Here is an 18178-nt window from a genome sequence, read left to right on the forward strand (position 1 = left end):
TGCCAGTCCCCCAGAGGAAGTGGGGGAGGGCAGTGGCCTTGGATTTTGACTTGCGGCAAATGGCAGAGAAGAGGGAGCTGCTTTGTCACTCACTGAGGGATGCTTCCTCTTACCTCCTCTCCTTTGGGGATTCGCCGGCTGGAGATGATGATGATTTTGTCCTCCTTGTCAAATGTCACAACTTCCGCCACACAGTTAGGGGCACAGGAATGGTTAATGTACCTAGGCAGTGGGACAAAGTCAGAAACGCCGAGCAACTGGGTTGGATGGTTCTGGTTCCCTGTTGGCCCACCCCCAGAATGCCACCCCAGGGGACTCTTAAATACCTTCTTACTCATCCCTTTCTCACCTGGCAGGGCCTCCGGTCAACGTAGCATCAATGACATGTTCGTTGTTTATTCGAAACATGTAGATGCCTCGATTCTAGAAAGGCAGAGGTTGCAGAGGAAGGGGCAAGAATATCAGAGAATGGCAGCGGCGGTGGCGAGATCAAGGAGTGGACTTGGGCAGTGGGCTTATCTTCATTTCCTATTCTTCCATTCTCCTGCCTCTCCCCTCCTCTTCCCACAGCTTTCCACCTGCTCCTCTGGCCCCAATCCTGCCCCTTGCCCCTTGGCTAAGTGTGGACCACGCACCATGATGGCCCCTCTGCCAGCCCATACCTGCTCCTCATAGATTTTCTCCCGCCGGTTGGCCACCTCATTGCGAATGATGGTGCCAATGTACTCAATGACCATTGTGTGCTTTTCTAGGTCCTTGGCCGCATAGAGCCCCAGGCCCTGGATACGGGAGCGAGCCAGATATACATTGTTCTTCCACTCAGTGCGGAGCCGCCGGTACTGAGATGACTTCGAGTGCACAAACTGTTTGCTGTACGGGGTGTTGGTCTCGCCTGTGAAGGTGCTCTGATATGCCTTGGACATGCTGGTGCTGTTCAGAGTGTGGGGCCTGGGAGGTGATATAGTCCATGACAAGACAGCTCTCCCCCAGACCAGGCACACGCCACCCGCTTCCTCCCTGGGATGTGCAACGCTCCGGTTAGGGGCATGTGCTGCCTCGGGAATGGAGTAGAGGCATCTGAGTCTTGGCTTTGGTGAGGCAGCAACTAGCTATGGGGACCCTTCCAACAGCCTGGGTGGCAAAGAAAGCCCAGGATGGGGGGTGGGGTGGGGCATGGAGGAAGGGAAGGGGCACTGATTCCCCTACACTGAGCCCGCTCTCCCATCTCCCCACCTTCTACCACCCTCCTGCCAAACCAGACTCAAGGCCATGCTCAAGACCTCTGGGAGGTCTTCCCCAAGCAGCTCAGGCCTGGAATTTAAGCTCATCATTTGTTCAAATATCTGAGTCCTACTTCCTGCTCATACTGGAAGCTCTGAAAATGGGGGCCATGTCTACCACATTGGGCTGGATTTTAATTAAAATTGGCTCTGAATTCATAGCCAAAAGGTAGTATCCTTTCCTTTCTTTAGACTGTCCTCTTCTCTGATGTAACATTGGGCTCTGTGCAGATGGCTCAGTGCAGGGGAATGACTGCTGCCTAGGAGGATGCCTTTTCACCACCCTAGGGCACCAGCCAAATTCTTGCCCATCCCAGAGCAGTGGTTTTCAAACTGGTTCTTTTTTTATACAGAAGAAATCTTTTTGTTTTTTTCTTTAACAAAACATTACCGGAACTCCCATACATAAACTAGATGGAAAAGGAACTCTTCTGGTTGAATCCAATTTGGGGAAGGGGGAGTTATGCATGGAGAGGGCCAAGTTCTGCCTACTCAGTTTATGTGTTCCAGGGCTTTCTGGAACACACACAGTTTGAAAACCACTGTTGTAGAGCATCAAGGACCAGGGCTGGCTGGGGTAGAGTTTGACGCTCTACGACAGCCTGAGGAGCAACCGAAGGCCTTCAAGAAAGCCCTCCTCGCGTGGATTTTGCCTCCCTCTACCCAGGGACCAAGGTCAGCCTACTGTGGTACACAGCAAGAACAGTGGACCACAAGTCAAGAGATAAGGCTCTGGTCCCAGCTGTGACCTTTGTCTAGTCACTTAATCTTTCTGGGTCTCAGTTTTCTCAGCTGTAAAATGGGGATCATACCACCTGCCCTACCTACCTCATAAGGTTGTTGTGAGGATCAAATGAGATAATGGATGTGAAAACGCTTTGAAAAAAAAAGTATAAAGTGCTATACAAATGTAAGGTTTTATTATTTTTCCTATTATATTCCTAATTATTTATTTTTGACACCAACTCAGTCTGGGGAAGGGAAGGCAAACCTAGCACTCAGGGGGCGTCTGTCTGAGGTTTGGGAGAATCACAGGCCCCCTGGAAGCAAAACAGGAAAGGAAGGTGGTGACTGGGTCGTTTATACATTTCACATGATTTCACCACTGTCTACCCAGAACCTCCCCAACGGCCATTCCCAGGGTGCCCAAGATAAGTCTATGTCTAGACTGCAGGTCAACCCAGAATACCTGAGCAGGCTCGGGGAGGAAATGGATACCCTAGTGATACCTGCGCACCCTCTAATCAGGAGGCCTAGAGTGAACCCCCAGTCTCTCCAAGGGAACTCTGATCTGTAACCCCAAACACTTGTAATTGGCCAGAGGGTCCCTACCAACCCCCCACAAGCTCACCGTTTGTAGTGTGTGAGGATTTTAGGCTCTGATCGAGCACAACCAGTGGGGTTGATCATGAGTGGCAGCTCCATCAGGGGGTGGCGTCCATAGCGGAATAAATAATTTTGACAGCTTTCCACTCCAGGCAGCTGTGGGCACAGGTCATGCTCACTTTAGCCCGAGCACTTCTGGGGCAGAACCAACCTTCCCCACGCCCACCTGCCCCCACCCCTGGCCCCTTCCTTACTGATTCAGCTATGCGAAGCACGGCGTGCACTGTCAGCCCAAAGAGCTCCTCGCCTTTCAGGTACTCGGGGAAGAGCCGCAGCATGTCAGCCTCTTTCCTCATGGCAGCCACAGGCTCAATGATGCGATTCCACACAGCTGAGAGGCAAGGAAAGAGAGCAGCCCTCAGAGGCAACTTCTGCTCACTGACCTCAGCCCTAACCTCCACCTGAAGCTACGTTTGTTTTCTGTAGCCTGCCCACCTTGCTGTCAGGAGGGTGTGTGGTTCTTCAGGAGCCCCTCTTGGCCTCCCAATCTCAGTCTCCCTCAACAAGCCAGGAGGCTTCCCACCCTGGAGGGGCATCAGAGAGCCTTGTGACACAGAAACATGAACCCAGGGCCCAGGATACCCAGCACAGGCATGTTTTGGAGTTGAGAAGACTTGGGTTCAAGTTCTAATACTGGCCGTGGGACCTTAAGGCAAATACTTAAATCTCTCCACTACTCAGTTTCTCTATGTGTAAAACTTGGCATAATAAGAGTACTCGGCTTGCAGGGTTTTGTGTGAACAAAATAACCTGTATAAATCACTCAGCTTAGTTTATGGCACACAGCACATGCTCACTACAATGTAACTCTTACTGTTACTTTTATCAGTAACACTGAAACTAAGATCAAGATCTTATCCAGCGAAAAGCAACCATAAGGAACTCAAGGCTAGAATCAGATTGGGTGAGCTGGAAGGCGGAGTCTCAGAACTGTATCCTTTAGATCCACTGAGTTAGGAGAAGGAGCTGACATACGTGTAGTCAGACAAGCAAAATACCCTCTATCACAAGGGAATTCAAGGTGACTGAGCGGTCAAAACACTTTCTCTGGAGACCTTCAAGAGACCTCTGCCTGCCCTAAGTGGGGGAGAAAGATCACTCATGAGGAGCCTGCAGGTGTCTTCTCAACACCGTAAAGGGGACGCTGGGAGACACTTGCCCAATTCTGTATTACCACTTCAAGGGCCCCGTGCTCACCCTGGGGAGAGGCGTCAGTGAAGACCAGGTCCTCCAGGCCCTGCTCCATGACTTTGATCACAAACTCCGGCCGCCCGTTGTTCTCGCCGATGGAGCAGCGGTAGCAGCAGCGGCGGTTGTTAGTACGGAGGCTCCAGTAGATGCGTGTGGCCTCGTAGCCCACGGGATAGAGGGCGGTGGCACTGTGGAAGTCGGCCATCTGGTGGGGCAGCAGCTGTCCGATGGCGTGGAACACAAGGCCCCCTACACGGAACATGTGCAGCCGCTCCCCCCGCTGGATGATGCTGGCGATTTGCTTCACCTCATCTCGCTCAATGTAGACCCGCCGGAAGACAGCAAAAGAGCTCAGCTCCTGCTCGCAGGGCCCCTTGATCTTATGCATCGGACACAGCATGGTCTTGTCCTTGAAGAACATGCACTTGGCGCGGATGGCGCAGGCAAAATGGTAGACGTTGGGGCAACGCATGCGATTGCAGCTGCTGGTGGCACCAGTGCGCTGGCACAGGGAGCACTTGGTGAGCAGTCCTCGGTGCAGGGCAACCTCCACGTTCATCAGTGCCCCACCCTGGGTCTCATATACCTCCGTGGACCACAGGGCACAGTTGAGGTGCACCCACAAGTCCAGGTCCAGGTTCAGCAGGCGAGCGGGCCCATCCGTGGCCCCATCCCCCTCCTCATGACAGAAGCAGCAGCGCCGCATGTCTCGAGGCACCTTGTCAGGTCGCAGGGCTGTGCCAAGCTGCTCCATGAACTCCGCCACTTCCCGCTCGTCCTCCTGCCGCACACCACCCTTCTGGATGGTCAGCAGCAGCCGGAGACGCTTCCAGCGCACCCCCTTCCACTTCTTGAGGCGAGGGGGCCGGGAATCTTCGCCTTCCTCAGAAGGCCGGGCTCGGGGCTTGGGCCGGGCTGATTCAGGGGATGAGGCAAGTGGCAGAGGCGAGGGGACCGGCGGCTCAGCTGAGGGCTCAGCTGGAAGTTCAGCCAAGGGTTCAGCAGGGGGGCTGGCAGGCGAGGGCGCCAAAGGGGACGGGGGTGGGGAGGGTGCTTCAGGAGGCGGGGCCGAGAGCTGCCGCACGTCCAGGTTGGAGACGTTGTAGGTGTAGCTGTGCTGGGTGGGTGGCTCTGGGGCAGGGCTCTCCTATATGGGAAGACACCCTGTACCATTAGTGCCAGCTCCTCGCTGAACCAGTCACCTCTCTCCTCCCACCCAGATTCCACTCGCCCAAAAGCCCTGTGCCTTCTCGGTCCTAGCCAGACACCCACCCCTTTCCCGTCAACAGACCCACCTGTTTGAGGAGGCTCAAGATGTCTAACTGGCTCTTGAGGGTATAGCCGGGCAACACAGCATCAAACTGCTTCAGCCAATCAGGGCCAGCTTCTGGGCTCTTGCCTCCCAGACCCTTTTCTTTCCCACCTGCAGGAAGGAAGGGGTCAGAGCCTGCCACCAGAATCATTCCCTGCAGGTCCCAAGGAGTTTTCCTGCCAAACTCACCAGGGCCCTCAGCTTCCCCCTTCTTAGGCTCAATGCCTGCCCGGGCAGGGCTCTCTGGGAACAGCACCTCATAGGAGTTGGGGATCTTCATGCTTAGTAGCTCTGCCACTGCCACCATCACACCATTCAGGTTCTGCCAGGGCAGGAAAGGGGATGGGACAGCCGTGTCAGCAGAGTGCGTGGAGTGAGAACTACCACCAGCTTGGTAGGGACAAGGACACTCAGAAGGCAACTCCCCAGGTGGCCATGTGCCATCAGTCTTGCCCCTGTGCCATCCAGCTCTTCTCATACGTTTCCTTTATGGGCAGCCTCTCCCTAACCGCTGTGGGTACTAACGGGAGCTCCGCAGAAAGAGACCTGTGTCTGCTGGGTTTGGGAAATGACACACACTACATCCACTACCTGGAAATTCACAATACACATTAGCAAAGTAAAGGATCTGAAGAGTCTTGTAATAAAGAAACCTGTTTTGCTATTTTAACTGGGATTTCCAGTTTCCTTTGACCACAAAACCCTGATAACATTTTCAAAAAACCAGAATTCCACCCAGTGTGACTGGGGACACGCCGTTTTGTAGCACTCGTCGCATTATACACACTCTCCTATTTGTTGACTTGTGTCTTTACCACTGAACTGTGAGCCCCTTGAGGGCAGGGACCCCCTGTGCTACATTTTTCCTAATCCCACAGTCCAGCTCAGGCTTTCATACACAGTAGGTCCTCAATACATACTTTTAAATGATTGTATTTATCCAGAGAAGCTCCCGGGACTGCCCACTGACCAGCATCCCCTTGGCCTCCGAGGCACCCCCAGGAACATACCTTGGCAGCAGCGGCAGAAACTGTCAGCATGACTGACACCTCGCTTCCTTTGCCCTTCTCCCAAGTTGTGGCAGGCAGCTTCCCAGGGGCCTCCAGGTCCAGGGCCCCATAAGGTTTGCTGTCTGGGAAGACTGAAGGAGAAAGAGGGACCTGTGTAAGCTCCTGCTGCCTCTCTCCCCAACCTCTGACAATGCAGCCCGGCCTGGCCAGGACTGGTACATGCCCAGAGCAACCTCTACCTGGGATGCTGGTCCGAGGAATGATGGGGATGACGGGGGAGAGAGCCCGGTCGTCCTGCTCCCACCGGCCTGAGCCCAGCTGAGGGAAACGAGGGGCTTCCTCCCCCAGGATGCTCTCGGGGGACGAAGCTGGCACAATGCTGTCAGGAGAATCGCTGTCCTCGTCACTCTCCATCCTGTGGGCCAAAAGCAGACATCCATTGCTAAGGCCCTACAGATGCCACCTCCCAAATCTAGAGATTAGTAGCTGTCACAGCCCTGCTTGAAATCTGCCACCGTCCAAGGGAAAAATAAGGCGACCTGCCCGCACCCCAATTCCTCATCCCCATTTCTGGTCCCGCCCGCACCTGACATCCTCGGTCTGATTGTGAGGGGGCGTAGGCAAGGCGGCCAGCAGGTCTAGACTCTTCACCTCTGAAGCATCTGAGGGGTAGGTGGGAGAAGAAAAGTCAGGCTGAGGGTGGCCAGAGCCCATGGTGCTTTCTCCCACACGGTTCAGGCCTAACTAGTACAAGACCTAGCTTAGCTATCATGACCACTGTCTACCCATCCACCCACCTACCAGTTTAGGGCAGACAACCTATATTTACTGAGCCTTTCTAAAGAGGTACTCTGTAAGTACCTTCTTTGTTTGTAGTCTTTTAGCGACTCCATTAGGCGAGCACTATTTTTATTCCATAGTGAGAAAACTGAGCCTCACACAAGTCAATCAATTTGGCTGCAGTAACACAGCTAAATCGATGCAGGAGCCAGGATTCAAATCCAGATCTGACTGTAGTTCGTACCCACTGGGTAAGGAAGCTGGGCTATTCCGTGTAAGTGAAAGCCTCATAAATACACTCCCTGTCCTGTTGCCTCTGCTCTAGACTCCAGAAACCAGCCACCGCCTCCAACAAATCAGTCCTGAAGAGGCCCTTCTTATCTCAAGGACCCTGGAGTGTACGCACACAGAGCAACACACAGCCCACTCCTATCTTCAACTGTACCACATGACCCCAGCCACCCAGACCTAGCAGAGAAGGAGAAGCTCGCTCCGTTCCTGACTTACCCCTCAGTGTCCCTTCAGTATCCCGGGCAGAGGTGGCATCCTTGGGGTGCTCCCCCAGCTCTTCAGATGGAGTGACGCCATTCACCATCTTCTGCTGCACCGATGGGGGTGGGGTGGGGGGCAGCGACGAGGGTGGTGTCGGCGGGTTACTCAGGTTATTCTGGGGGTGGGGGTGGGGTGTTGTGTGCAAGATGGCAAAGGGAGACTGACATGATCTCCTGGCCCTACACTATACCAGCAATTTCCACAAGTCTGCCATCCCCATCTCCACCTCCCCAGGAACCTCACCGTCCCCAAAAGGTATTGCCATTTTTCTGACCTTGGTAAGCAGCTGGGAATAGTAGTCAGGGCCTGTGGGCAGCGTCCCACTTCCAAAGGCCCCCCTCAGCTGGCACTGCCCGTTGACTGGGCAGCCGCTGCCGAAGGGAGCAAAGAGGCTAAAATTGGCGGTGATGGCGGGCTCCGCGAGGGGCAGCAGGGACAGCTCCTAGGAGGGGCGAGACGACAAGGCTGGAAACCTGCAGCGTGTACATCTCTGCTACTGCACAGGTGGGGGCCAGGCTGCCCCCTATCCTGGGACGGGACCAGGGGACTGGCTCCTGGGGGTCACCTGTTTCAGCTGTTTCAGCAGGGCCTCGCTGGCCCTGACCCCGTCCTCCTTCCGCAGCTTCTTTCGGGAGCTCACCAACCTGTCGCTTGCCTTCTGTACCCTCTTGGGCTTCGGTGTCAAAGGCTTCCTTGCTGCTGTATCCTAAGCCAGATAAACCCACGGTGAAGGCCGCCGTCCCCCTGGGAGCCCTCACCTCATTCCACCCAGACCTGTTCACTCTGCCCCCGGGCTCCAGGCCCCGCACCGTCTGCTCCACTCCAGCTAGAGTACTCACCTCCTTGTTGCTGGGGGTACCCTGTAGTTTCTGCTCCAGCCCAGCCAGCTTGCTGTCAATGTGCCCGTTGATCTCAGCTCGCAGCCCCTCGGGCCCCCGCCCAGTGCTGAGTTGCACATTCTTTGCTCGTAGAAGCTTCTGCAAGAGCAGATGCCCGGCCTCTGAGCGAGGGCCTGCCAGCAGGAGGTGGTTGCTGGTACCTGGTGCCCCTATTGGCTCTCCGTTGGCCTCCCTCTTCACTGCCTGGGCTCCCAGGGCACATGGCTCTTCCCGAGGCTCCTGCTTGATGCTGAGATGGGGTGGCTCGGGTACCACCTGCCCATTCACCTGCTCCAGATGCCCAGGTACCAGGCTGCTTTGGTCCGGCTTCTGGGCTTCCGCTAGGTTGTCTGGGGGGTCCCAAGGTCCCAGCCCCTTGCCAAAGAAGGTATCTGCAAGCTGGGCAGCAGCAGGTGAGACTCTCCCAGGAGGCAGCTCCAAGGGTGGCCCCTGGGGTTTTGGGGTTCCTGGTTGGGTGGTAGGGAGCTGGGCCTCAGAGGGAAGCTGGGAGCTGGGGGAAGGTAACTGTGAGGAAGGTCTCTTTGGCTCTTGGGGGCTGGACGGTGGAGGCGTGGGAAGGACAGGGCCAAGGACTGGTCCTGTGGATAAGGCTCCTTGTGGGGCGGGGAGCCGGGGTGGGCCCTGAGGTCGAAGTCCTGCCCCCAGCTCCTGAAGAGGGCCTGTCTGGGATCCAGGGAAGCCCCCAAGTTGGGGTTGGCGGCCCAGGAGGCCCTGGAGGGGAGAAGGCTGGGTCCCAGGCTCCTGGTAGGGCAGGGCCTGGCGTACTGCCTGACTCTGCTGTAGCTGCCGCTGCATGAGGAGTGCCTGTAGCTGCTGCTGCTGCTGAGGACTCAAGTGCCTCAGCTGCGGGTTTTTGGCCAGGACTCCTTGAAGCTGTGCTCGAAGCTGACCCACTGTAGGCATGACCCCAGCCCCAGGCAGGCTCTGCCCAGGCTGGGGGACAGATCCTGGTTTGGCAGGCTGTGGCCCTGCATTATTTTGCATGGGCCGCTCTAGTCCAAGGGGCTGCTGGGAGCTCAGAAGGTTCTGGGTCATGGGTCCAGGCTGTTCCCCTAAGGAAACAGAGGATTGGGCCAGCACGTGGGGCATAGATGAGGCCTCAGAAGATGATCCACTGCCTGGTTGCCCGTGGCTTCCCACACCCGCTGTGTGGAGCAAGTTAACTTGCTGCTGCTGTTGTCCTGGGAGCCTCAGAGGTGGCTGCAGCTGCACAGAGTTGGGCTGAGGCTGGGCCTGGGGCTGGACAAGGAGGAGTTGTGAGTCCCCGGAGAGTGAGGGCTTTACCTCCCCTGGTTCAGTGGCCACTGACTCTGGTACAGTCCCTACTGCTAACGGCCCTCCCTGATGCGTGGAGGGCCCCTCAGTGGCCTCCGGAGGAAGAGCCGCCTCTACAATGTTTTGTTCCTTGCCCGTTAGGATGAGGGTTGGGCCCAGGGCTCCGGGGCTAGAAAAGTGTTGCAGAGGCTTGGCTGGCAGGCCAGGGCCGAGTGTCACTTGCTGCTGCTGCTGCTGCTGCTGCTGCTGCTGCTGCTGCTGCTGCTGCTGCTGCTGCTGCTGCTGCTGCTGCTGCTGCTGTTGAGGGGACAGTAAAGTTCGACTCTGGCTCAAGAGGCCCATCTGCTGCTGCTGCTGTTGTAGCTGCTGCTGCTGCTGCTGCTGCTGTTGCTGCTGCTGTTGTAGCTGCTGCTGCTGCTGCTGCTGCTGTAGCTGCTGCTGCTGTTGTAGCTGCTGCTGCTGCTGCTGTAGCTGCTGCTGCTGCTGTAGCTGCTGCTGCTGCTGTAGCTGCTGCTGCTGCAGCTGTTGCTGTTGCAAGGAGGCCATGGGCTGAGCACTCAGTTTGGGCTGCCCACTGTGTGGCATCAGACCCTGCTGAAGATGGGAAAGCCCCGCCATGGATCCCTGCTGTTGGTGCTGCTGCTGCTGCTGCTGCTGCTGCTGGGATGTGACCAGCCGGTGTCCCATAAGGCCCTGACCCTGCTGTGCCAGCTGGGGGGAACTTAGCACCCGGGGCTGGGTCAGGATCACCTGTCTGTGAGGGCCCTGGGGGCCCAGAGCTCCAGGGTGCTGTTGCTGCTGCTGCTGCTGCTGCAACACTGCCACCTGCGCAGGGCCCAGCATGCCCTGGGGCCCCTGGGGTGGCTGCGGGGACAGCTGCTGGACCAGGAGGCCCTGATGGCTGCTGGGAGGCAGAAGCCCTTGGGGCTTGGGACCCAGACCCTGGTTTGCCGGTACCCCTGGGCCCTGCTGCTGTTGCTGCTGGATTGCCACCTGTCCTAAGAGGTGCTGCTGCTGCTGTTGCAGTTTCTGGGCAAGCTGCAGGCGTTGCTGCTGTAGCTGCAGCTGCCTCTCCTGTAAAAGCCTCGAGTCAGGTCCTAGGCCTCGAAGAGCAAGGTTGCCAGGGAAAAAGCCCCCTGAGGGGCCGGCGAGGGCCCCAGCCCCACCAGAATGTTGCTGTTGCTGCTGCTGGGCCAGGGTGGTGTTGAGGAAGGGGCCACCAGGCTGTCCAGGTAGTGCCATGCCCCCGGGGGGCAGGCGAAGACCTGCAGCTTGCCCACCGGGGGGCCCCTGCGGTGGCTGCAGCCCATGGCCAGGGAGCAGCTGACCAGGAAGCTTGGTGAGTAGCCGGGGACTCTGGGAAGGGCTAAGGGCCAATACAGCCGAGTGCTGCTGCTGCTGCTGCTGCTGCTGCTGCTGCTGCTGCTGCTGCTGCTGCTGCTGCTTATTCCGATATTCTGCCATGAGGTTAGTGTGCTCCTTCTGCTGCTTCCGGACCTAACACGGGAGGGTCAGGAAGGTCAGCCTGGAGCCTGCCCACCCATGCCACCCCTCTTCCCAGGCTCCCGGTTGCTAGGCCGAAGTCTGCCTTCCCCACCTGATCCAGCTGTTTCTGGATCTTGCTCTGTTGTTCTGTAACCAGCTTGAGCTTCTCAGCATCAGCCTCTGGGAACTCACGGCCGGCCTTTTTGGCAGTGCGCTGCTTGGCGCACAGAGCTTTCCGGGACTTGCGGTGCACCCCAATCTGCTCCTCTAGCACCTTCAGTTGCATCTGTAGGAGCTGCTGGGTATGGAACAGCCACTCCTCATACTGCCGCTGGTCAGCCTCATCTGGGAAAGGAAGCGGGCGGGTGTCAGGTGATCCAAGTCTCTCTTTCCCCACATACCCCAAGCCCCTTCCTTGCACTCTCCTCCCCAGCCCCATACTCACTGATCACTCCCTGGGCAAAAGTGGGTGGATTGGGACGAGGCTGGGAGGGGTCACCGGCACTCCGCTCCTGTGACGAGAGAGACAGCTAAAGGGTCACTGTTCTGTACCAGGCCCTAAGAAGGGTGGCCTGATGGCACAGGACCCAAGCTCCCACTCCCACCTGACCATTTATTTACCTGGCCACTCCCAGCTGCCACGTGGTTCTGCAGGTCACTGCCGGGCCCCCCTGAGAGTCTCTGGGCTAGCAGGGACACTTGCTGCCTGGAGTCCGCCAAAGCAAAGAGGATGTGTCGGTGATGGGGAAAGTTGAAGGGCAAAGAGGTGGGACAAGAAGGAAGCAGGATCAGGAAGAACAGGGGAAGGACTGGAAAAAGGAAGGGCCAACACTCCCACCCTGCAAGCCTTACCTGTTCATACCAGGTGCCACTCCAATGCTGCCCTGAGCCATCACCTTCTTGATGCCTTTCAAAGCAACCATCTTGGCCTTTGCAATAGGATCAATGATATCTTCTGCAGCAAATTTGTCCAGGTCTGGAGAGGGAGGAGCCAAGTGAGCTGGGCACTGAGGTCAATGCCCCATTCCATGTCTGCTGTTCCAACACCTTGACCTCACTAAGCCAACCAGAACAACGGCACGGCATGGTGGAAAGACCACCGGACTAGGAGCCCGGCAGCATAGGTGACTCAGTTCTATTATTCACAGAACATGTGGCTCCGTTTTTACACGCACAGTGCTAGGAAAAAGTACTCAGTAAATATCTGTTGAGCCAATGTATCAATGTCATTTCACCTCTTTGGGCCTCAGTTTACTCTTCTATTTTGTAGAGATCATGATTCCTTATTCTGCTCACCTCATAGAGCTACTGAGAGGATCAAATGTGACCAGAATACGAGTACACTTTATGACCTAGAAAGCATTCTTCAAAAGTAGTGTTCTTAGGGCAACTAAGCGCAGCCCAAGAACCCAAGATGCGGGCACTGTGCCAAAGCCCAACGCCAGAGCTGTTTTGGGCACAACACGCATCACCTACAGACCACTCTTCTGCCTGTCCAGGATGCTGGGCAGGAAAAGAGAAACCAGCAGCCACCAAAAACTTAAATCTTCCTGAAATCCTGTACATTATATATTTCTCCACTGCTCAGAGAGCTTAACTGACTTCCTACTTTTTTTTTCTTTTTTTGGCCCCGCCGCGCGGCATGTGGGGTCTTAGTTCCCCAATCAGGGATCGAACCCTCGCGCCCTGTATTGGAAGCACAGTCTTAACCACTGGACTGCCAGGGAAGTCCCCTGACCCCCTACTTTTAAGAGGACTAACCCAACCCCCTCTCCTGGTTATTTTGAGGCAGTAAAACAGTTAAGAGGATATGAGGGCCAGGGTTCAAATTCCAGTTCTGTTAGTTGTGTGACCTTGGGCAAGTTAACTTAACCTCTCTGCCTCAGTTTCCTTTTCTACACTCCACGGTAATAATAGTACCTACTTAATGTGTTTGTTGTGAGGATTAAATTATACAATGAATGTAAAGCGCTCAGCACAGTGTTTGGCATGGCAAACCACCATTATTCAATAGATGCTATTATAATTTGAGGTCTTCTTCAATCTGGGCCCTCTTCTTACCTCTCCATAGCTACGGTAGCGCCCCCTCACTTCTCTCCGCAAAGCCGGCTCCAGGCTAACCATTGTCTCCACTCGTTGTCTCCAAATATACCCCATCGGTTTTCCTGCTGCTAAGTCTCACTAAGTCTTTTCACCAACCCGGTTGCTTTTTCTTGCACCACTCCTCTCCAAGTCCTAATCTTTGGGTCTCACCCCAGCTACAAAGCCTTTGCTAATCAGACGTCATGTGTCTGTTCCATTCATTCATTCCACATCTGAATGCCTGCTGTACGCCGGGCACTATTCTCCCTTAAAAGCTACAGTGCTTCTGCTTACACCACTCGTATGGGATTTGGCCAAAGCTCTTTGTGTCCCATCCCCTTTAACTAGGGAGGATCTTGGGTCTGCAGCCTCAGTGAGCATTTAGTGGTAACGGCGATAAGCCAGCACCCCCAGATGAGGTTACCTGTATCCGGGAAGAAGCTGTTAGCCAGCTGCTGCTGCATCGCCAGCTGCTGCGGTTTCATGCACATGGAAGGTGGCATACTACCCATGGGCTTCTGTGCCAGCACTGGCTGTGGGCTCTGCTGGGGCACCAAGCCTGCCTGTCCCCCATGCTGCCCACTTAGCATATGCCCTTGGTTGGACACCATGGTCATGGATGGGGCCAGGCGCTGCTGGAGGGCGTGAGCTGGTGGCTGGGTGGGCATCAGTGGCTGGGCCAAGCCCGGCTGTCGGGAACCTCCAAGTCCCAGGGCAAGCTGCTGCTGGGCGCCAGCCAAACTGGGAGAAGAGCCCTCATGTGGCAAAGACACAGCCTGGGCAGGGCCCGGGGTGGACAGTAGGGAATGCTGCTGTTGCTGCTGCTGCTGGGCAGGCTGCAGCTGTGCTGAGAGCTGCTGCTTCTTCTGCAGCTCCTTCTTCTCATGTTCCAACAGGTCCTCGATGAGCAGGGGCAACTCACTGGCTACCAGTGAGCTCTCCATCTTGTCCAGCTCATCCCCAGATGCATGTCCACCGGGCAAGGTCAGGGCCCCACTCTCTAGCTCAAACTTCTCCAGCAGGGAGGACCCTCCTGGGCCACTCAGTGGGCTGGGGGTCAGCAGGTGAGCTGGTGGTCCTCCTGTGGTCCCAAAGGGGACCTTCTCAGCTGGGTGCCCACTACTGGAAAAAGGTCCTGTGCCCATTCGAGTGTCCCGGCTGCCCACCACACTCTGTCCTGGCTTCAGCCCCAGGCCTAGGGAAGTGGTGGCTGGAGATGGCTCTACCTTGGGGGTGGTAATGGTAAACTGGCAAGGGGAAGGGTGGCGCCCACCCTCCTCCAACTTGGGCTTCACCTCGGGGAGCACTGACGCCAGACGGGGCTCAGAGGCATCAGCAGCGGGGGGAGGGCGCTCCTCAGGGCCCAAGGGTCCTGGCTCCACCCCCCGCAACAGAGCCTCCCGCTCAGCCTTTTCATTGGCCGACTCCACCAGCCTCAGATGCTCATTGAAGATGTCCTTCTTGTCCCCGGTGTCCAGCTCAGGGTCAGTGTAGGCCAACAGGTCAAACTCATCCCCGTTGAGCAGGTCGTCCAGGTGGGGATCATTGGTCTCCAGGTTTTCCAGGGTGCCCAGCTCATCATCTCCCTTGGCCACGTCCACACCCAGGCCCAGGTGAGCAAGCTCCTCATCATCCTCCAGGGCCTTGTGGGCATCAAAGTCGTCATCCAACTCAGGATCCTCACAGGGTAACTTCCCCGCTTCCAGGGCCAGAGGAGGGCGGCCAAGCTCAGCGCCTGAGGGGGGCCGGCTGACTAGCTCCAAGCCAGCAGGCGCGTTGGGACCCTTGGTATGGGGCGTTGGATGGAGGCCGTTGTTCAGTTCAGGGGCCGGCGGGGCTGAGGGTTTCTGAGGAGGAAGGCCTGACACTGCTAGGCCACGAAGCCCTTCAGGGGCCAGTCGGTGAGAATCCTCAGTTACAGGGAAAAAACGGGGTCTCTGAGGGGGGCCCTGACCAGGAAACGGAGGCACCCCCGGTCCGAGTCCTTTCTGTACATTGTGCCGCAACTCAATGAACTGGGCAGGACCAGCCGGACCAGGCACTGGCTCACCAGGGCCAGGCAGGCGGGTGGGAATTCCCGCCAAGGGGGAACCTATGGCTTGGCGGCCAAGTTCAGGCCCAGGAGTTGACGGAAAGCGTGTCGACATGGCAAGTCGCATGGAAGTTGCTGCTGTTGCCTGTTGTTGCTGCTGCTGCCACAGTTGCTGCTGCTGCTGCTGCTGCTGCTGCAAGGGCAGGGACCCAGGATACGGTGCTCGCTGATAGAAGGCTTGGGAGCCTCCCACCAATTGCCTGGAAGAATATGCAGTAGCCAGTGAGACAGAAGCAGGATGAAAAAGAGCTAGAACACGGGCTGCCCTAAGGAAGGAAGGATGGAGTTAATGCAGTGAGGGGGAAGGAATGGGGAAGCGAAGTTAAGTGATGCTGAAGAAGGATTAGAGAGACGGGAAAATCAGAGGCAGCACACAATGGAGGTACAACATGTTCCCTTGATTTTCCCCCAGGGCACCCCCTGGAGCCTCACCGGCTGTTCACATCCATAGAGGAAGGGGTGGCTGGTGGAGGTGGCCGGGAGAGTCGGTCATCACTGGGGAAAGCCCCTGGCCCCAGGATGGGGCCACCCAGCTTGCTTGGGGGCAGCCCCACAAGGCTGCTCTTGTCCTAGGAGAGATGAGGGTAGATGAAGGTGGGGGCCACCTTCAGCATCTTGGATCCACTACCCCTTGCCACTCTACCTACCTGGGTGCCGGCAAAGGGGGTCTGGCCTCGACCCAGCTGCTCAAAGGCAGGGCTACTAGGCTCAGCACCCCAGCTGCCCGGGGGCCCCACTGCTCCGGCAGCTGCCGCGGTTTCCTTCTCCTGCCGAAGGGTGTTGCGCTGGATCTGCTGCCGAATCAGCAGCTCCCGTAGTCGTTGGCGCTGCGCAGGGAACAGAGAAGAGGGGTGAGTCCATTCTACTCAAACCAAAGGGCTGGCACAGAAACAGAGGAGATGTGGAGGGTGCTCAGGTCCAGGATGTCGACTCACCTGTCGCTGCTTCTCCAGCTCGGTCTGACTGAGGCTGGACATGCCTGGGTCCTGGGTACCTGGAAGTTCAGGTGCCGCCAAAGAGCTGCCCATCCCAGCCCCTGGGTCTTCTCGCTTCTCAACTGGAGAGGTGATGCCTGCCCGCTGTGAGGCTCCATGGGACAGGTAGGGGAGGGATCCATCGGGTGCAGGTGGTGGAAGGACTGATGGGGGGCGTAGTGGGGACAGCCCATAGCCCTCTCCTGTGGACCCACTGCTGGGTCCCAGAGGGCTGCCCGATGGGTGGAAGTTCCCTGTGGCTACTGTGTAGTTTGTGCTTTGAGGCTTGCCCAAGGTAGGGCCGGGCCCAAAATGGCTGTTGATCCCATGGGGTGGAGGGAGACCAGGCTGAGGGACAGGGGGCTTTAGCGAAGGCTCCCCTACTGCCTGAGGGAAAGTGAAACGCATGGGAGAAGGGGTGCCTACAAATGCACCAGTCCCAGGGGACCGGGCAAAATTGGGGGGCTGCACACTTGGGACCTTGGCATGGAGCTCACCTGCCGGCCCTGAGGGCAGGGCTGCTGGGAAACCCCCAGCCCCCAACGGAGTGTGGGCTAGAGGCCCAGCCTTGAAGGCAACTTCAGGGGGCTGGGGGCGGGGCGGCTTATGCAGTGGGGCAAACGGGTCCCGGGACTGAGGGCGTGAGGGTGGGCGGGAATAAGGGTCAGGGGACTGGAAGCGAGGGGTAACAGGGGATGGGCAGAAAGCCTCAGCAGACAGAGGACGGGGTGTCAACGGGGACTGGGAGCTGGACTGGGACTGGGGACTGGCGGGCACTCGGGAGAAAGGGTCAGAGGGCAGTGAGCGAGGAGGCAGGGCACAGCAGCTCTCAGGGGGTGGAGGTGGGGGCCGAGGGGTCAACGGGGGTTGGGCATAGGGGTCAGGGTAGGGGCCAGGGCGAAAGATGTCCGAGTGGCTGGGAGGAGAAGGGGCCAAAGCCTGGGCAGGGGGCGGCTCCTGGGGCCTTAGGCCCAAGCCTGGGCTCTGGGGCTCTACCTGAGATGCCCGAGGGGTCAGGGGGGCTTTGAAGACATCGGGTGCCTTTAACTCCAGGCCACCCAGATGGGGGCCTGAGGAGGGTGAGTCAACAAAGCCCAGGTTTGGGGGCCCATAGCTGGGAGACGATGCCCCAAGCTCTTCCTTCTTCACCTCTAGGGCCTTCCGAGACTCCACGAAAGGCAGGGGCGACAGCAGAGGCTCAGAAGCCTTGCCTCCCCCTACCCCTGGGCTCTCAGGCACAGCCAAGTTGTCCAGTGAGGGGCAGCGGGGTTTGAGGAAGGGGTCAGGTGTGGAGGGCTGGTGTCGGGGGGTGCCAGGTGGGGTGGTGTGGAACTCCCCTGGCTGGCCGGTCCCAGGACGAGATGAGGCGCCCAGGGTCGCGGGCTGCGCGGGGGCCCCGGTCGGACTAGGATAGGGAGGATAGGTGGGTGGTGCCGTGGGGAAGCGGGGCTCCAGAGCGTAGGCGGGGGCCAGTCCAAAGGGGTCCTGCGAAGGCACTTGGGCGGGCACCTGGGGTGGGAGCTTGAGGAAGAGCTCACCGGGCGAGTCGGGGCCGGGCACCGTGCCCGCCGGCGGCTTCAGAAACCCATCCGCAGAGGTAGACAAGCCGGCGGGGGGAGTGGGGCTGCCAATGAAAATGGTGGGGGCAGCAGCAGGAGGCGGGCTGCCCAGTGCCCCTGGCTGGGGGGGAATGCGGAGATGTAGGGCCGGTCGGTCAGTCTTACGGGCCATGTCGCCCACCTTGGTCTGCTTGTTGATCTGGCTCTCAGCCTGCTACAGGGAGAGACCAGGCACAGAGCAGTCAGTCAGGCTGCTGTAGGCAGGCCCTACGTCCCCCCTACCCTTAGAGAGCCCGCCCCA

General features: G+C 57.7%; 1 protein-coding gene across 1 annotated transcript in view; it reads right to left on the bottom strand.

Annotated features, from left to right (window-relative positions):
- KMT2D (lysine methyltransferase 2D) overlaps window positions 1-18178 on the bottom strand; it is a gene marked incomplete at its 5' end in the record, with an annotated part of 33670 nt that overhangs the window by 2950 nt on the left and 12542 nt on the right. The window contains 24 exons of the mRNA XM_082666153.1: window positions 114-222; window positions 350-423; window positions 663-948; window positions 2632-2762; window positions 2861-2997; window positions 3864-5004; window positions 5153-5280; window positions 5359-5491; window positions 6180-6310; window positions 6419-6594; window positions 6766-6841; window positions 7467-7626; window positions 7786-7953; window positions 8077-8217; window positions 8351-10051; window positions 10229-11182; window positions 11283-11515; window positions 11616-11682; window positions 11792-11876; window positions 12023-12146; window positions 13677-15544; window positions 15777-15913; window positions 15992-16171; window positions 16280-18091. Coding sequence (XP_082522279.1) covers window positions 114-222; window positions 350-423; window positions 663-948; window positions 2632-2762; window positions 2861-2997; window positions 3864-5004; window positions 5153-5280; window positions 5359-5491; window positions 6180-6310; window positions 6419-6594; window positions 6766-6841; window positions 7467-7626; window positions 7786-7953; window positions 8077-8217; window positions 8351-10051; window positions 10229-11182; window positions 11283-11515; window positions 11616-11682; window positions 11792-11876; window positions 12023-12146; window positions 13677-15544; window positions 15777-15913; window positions 15992-16171; window positions 16280-18091 — 10152 coding nt within the window. The remainder of the gene's footprint in view (window positions 1-113; window positions 223-349; window positions 424-662; window positions 949-2631; window positions 2763-2860; window positions 2998-3863; window positions 5005-5152; window positions 5281-5358; window positions 5492-6179; window positions 6311-6418; window positions 6595-6765; window positions 6842-7466; window positions 7627-7785; window positions 7954-8076; window positions 8218-8350; window positions 10052-10228; window positions 11183-11282; window positions 11516-11615; window positions 11683-11791; window positions 11877-12022; window positions 12147-13676; window positions 15545-15776; window positions 15914-15991; window positions 16172-16279; window positions 18092-18178) is intronic.

The sequence above is a fragment of the Grampus griseus genome (genome assembly GCF_964374135.1).
Source record: "Grampus griseus genome assembly, chromosome: 11".
Taxonomy (NCBI): domain Eukaryota; kingdom Metazoa; phylum Chordata; class Mammalia; order Artiodactyla; family Delphinidae; genus Grampus; species Grampus griseus.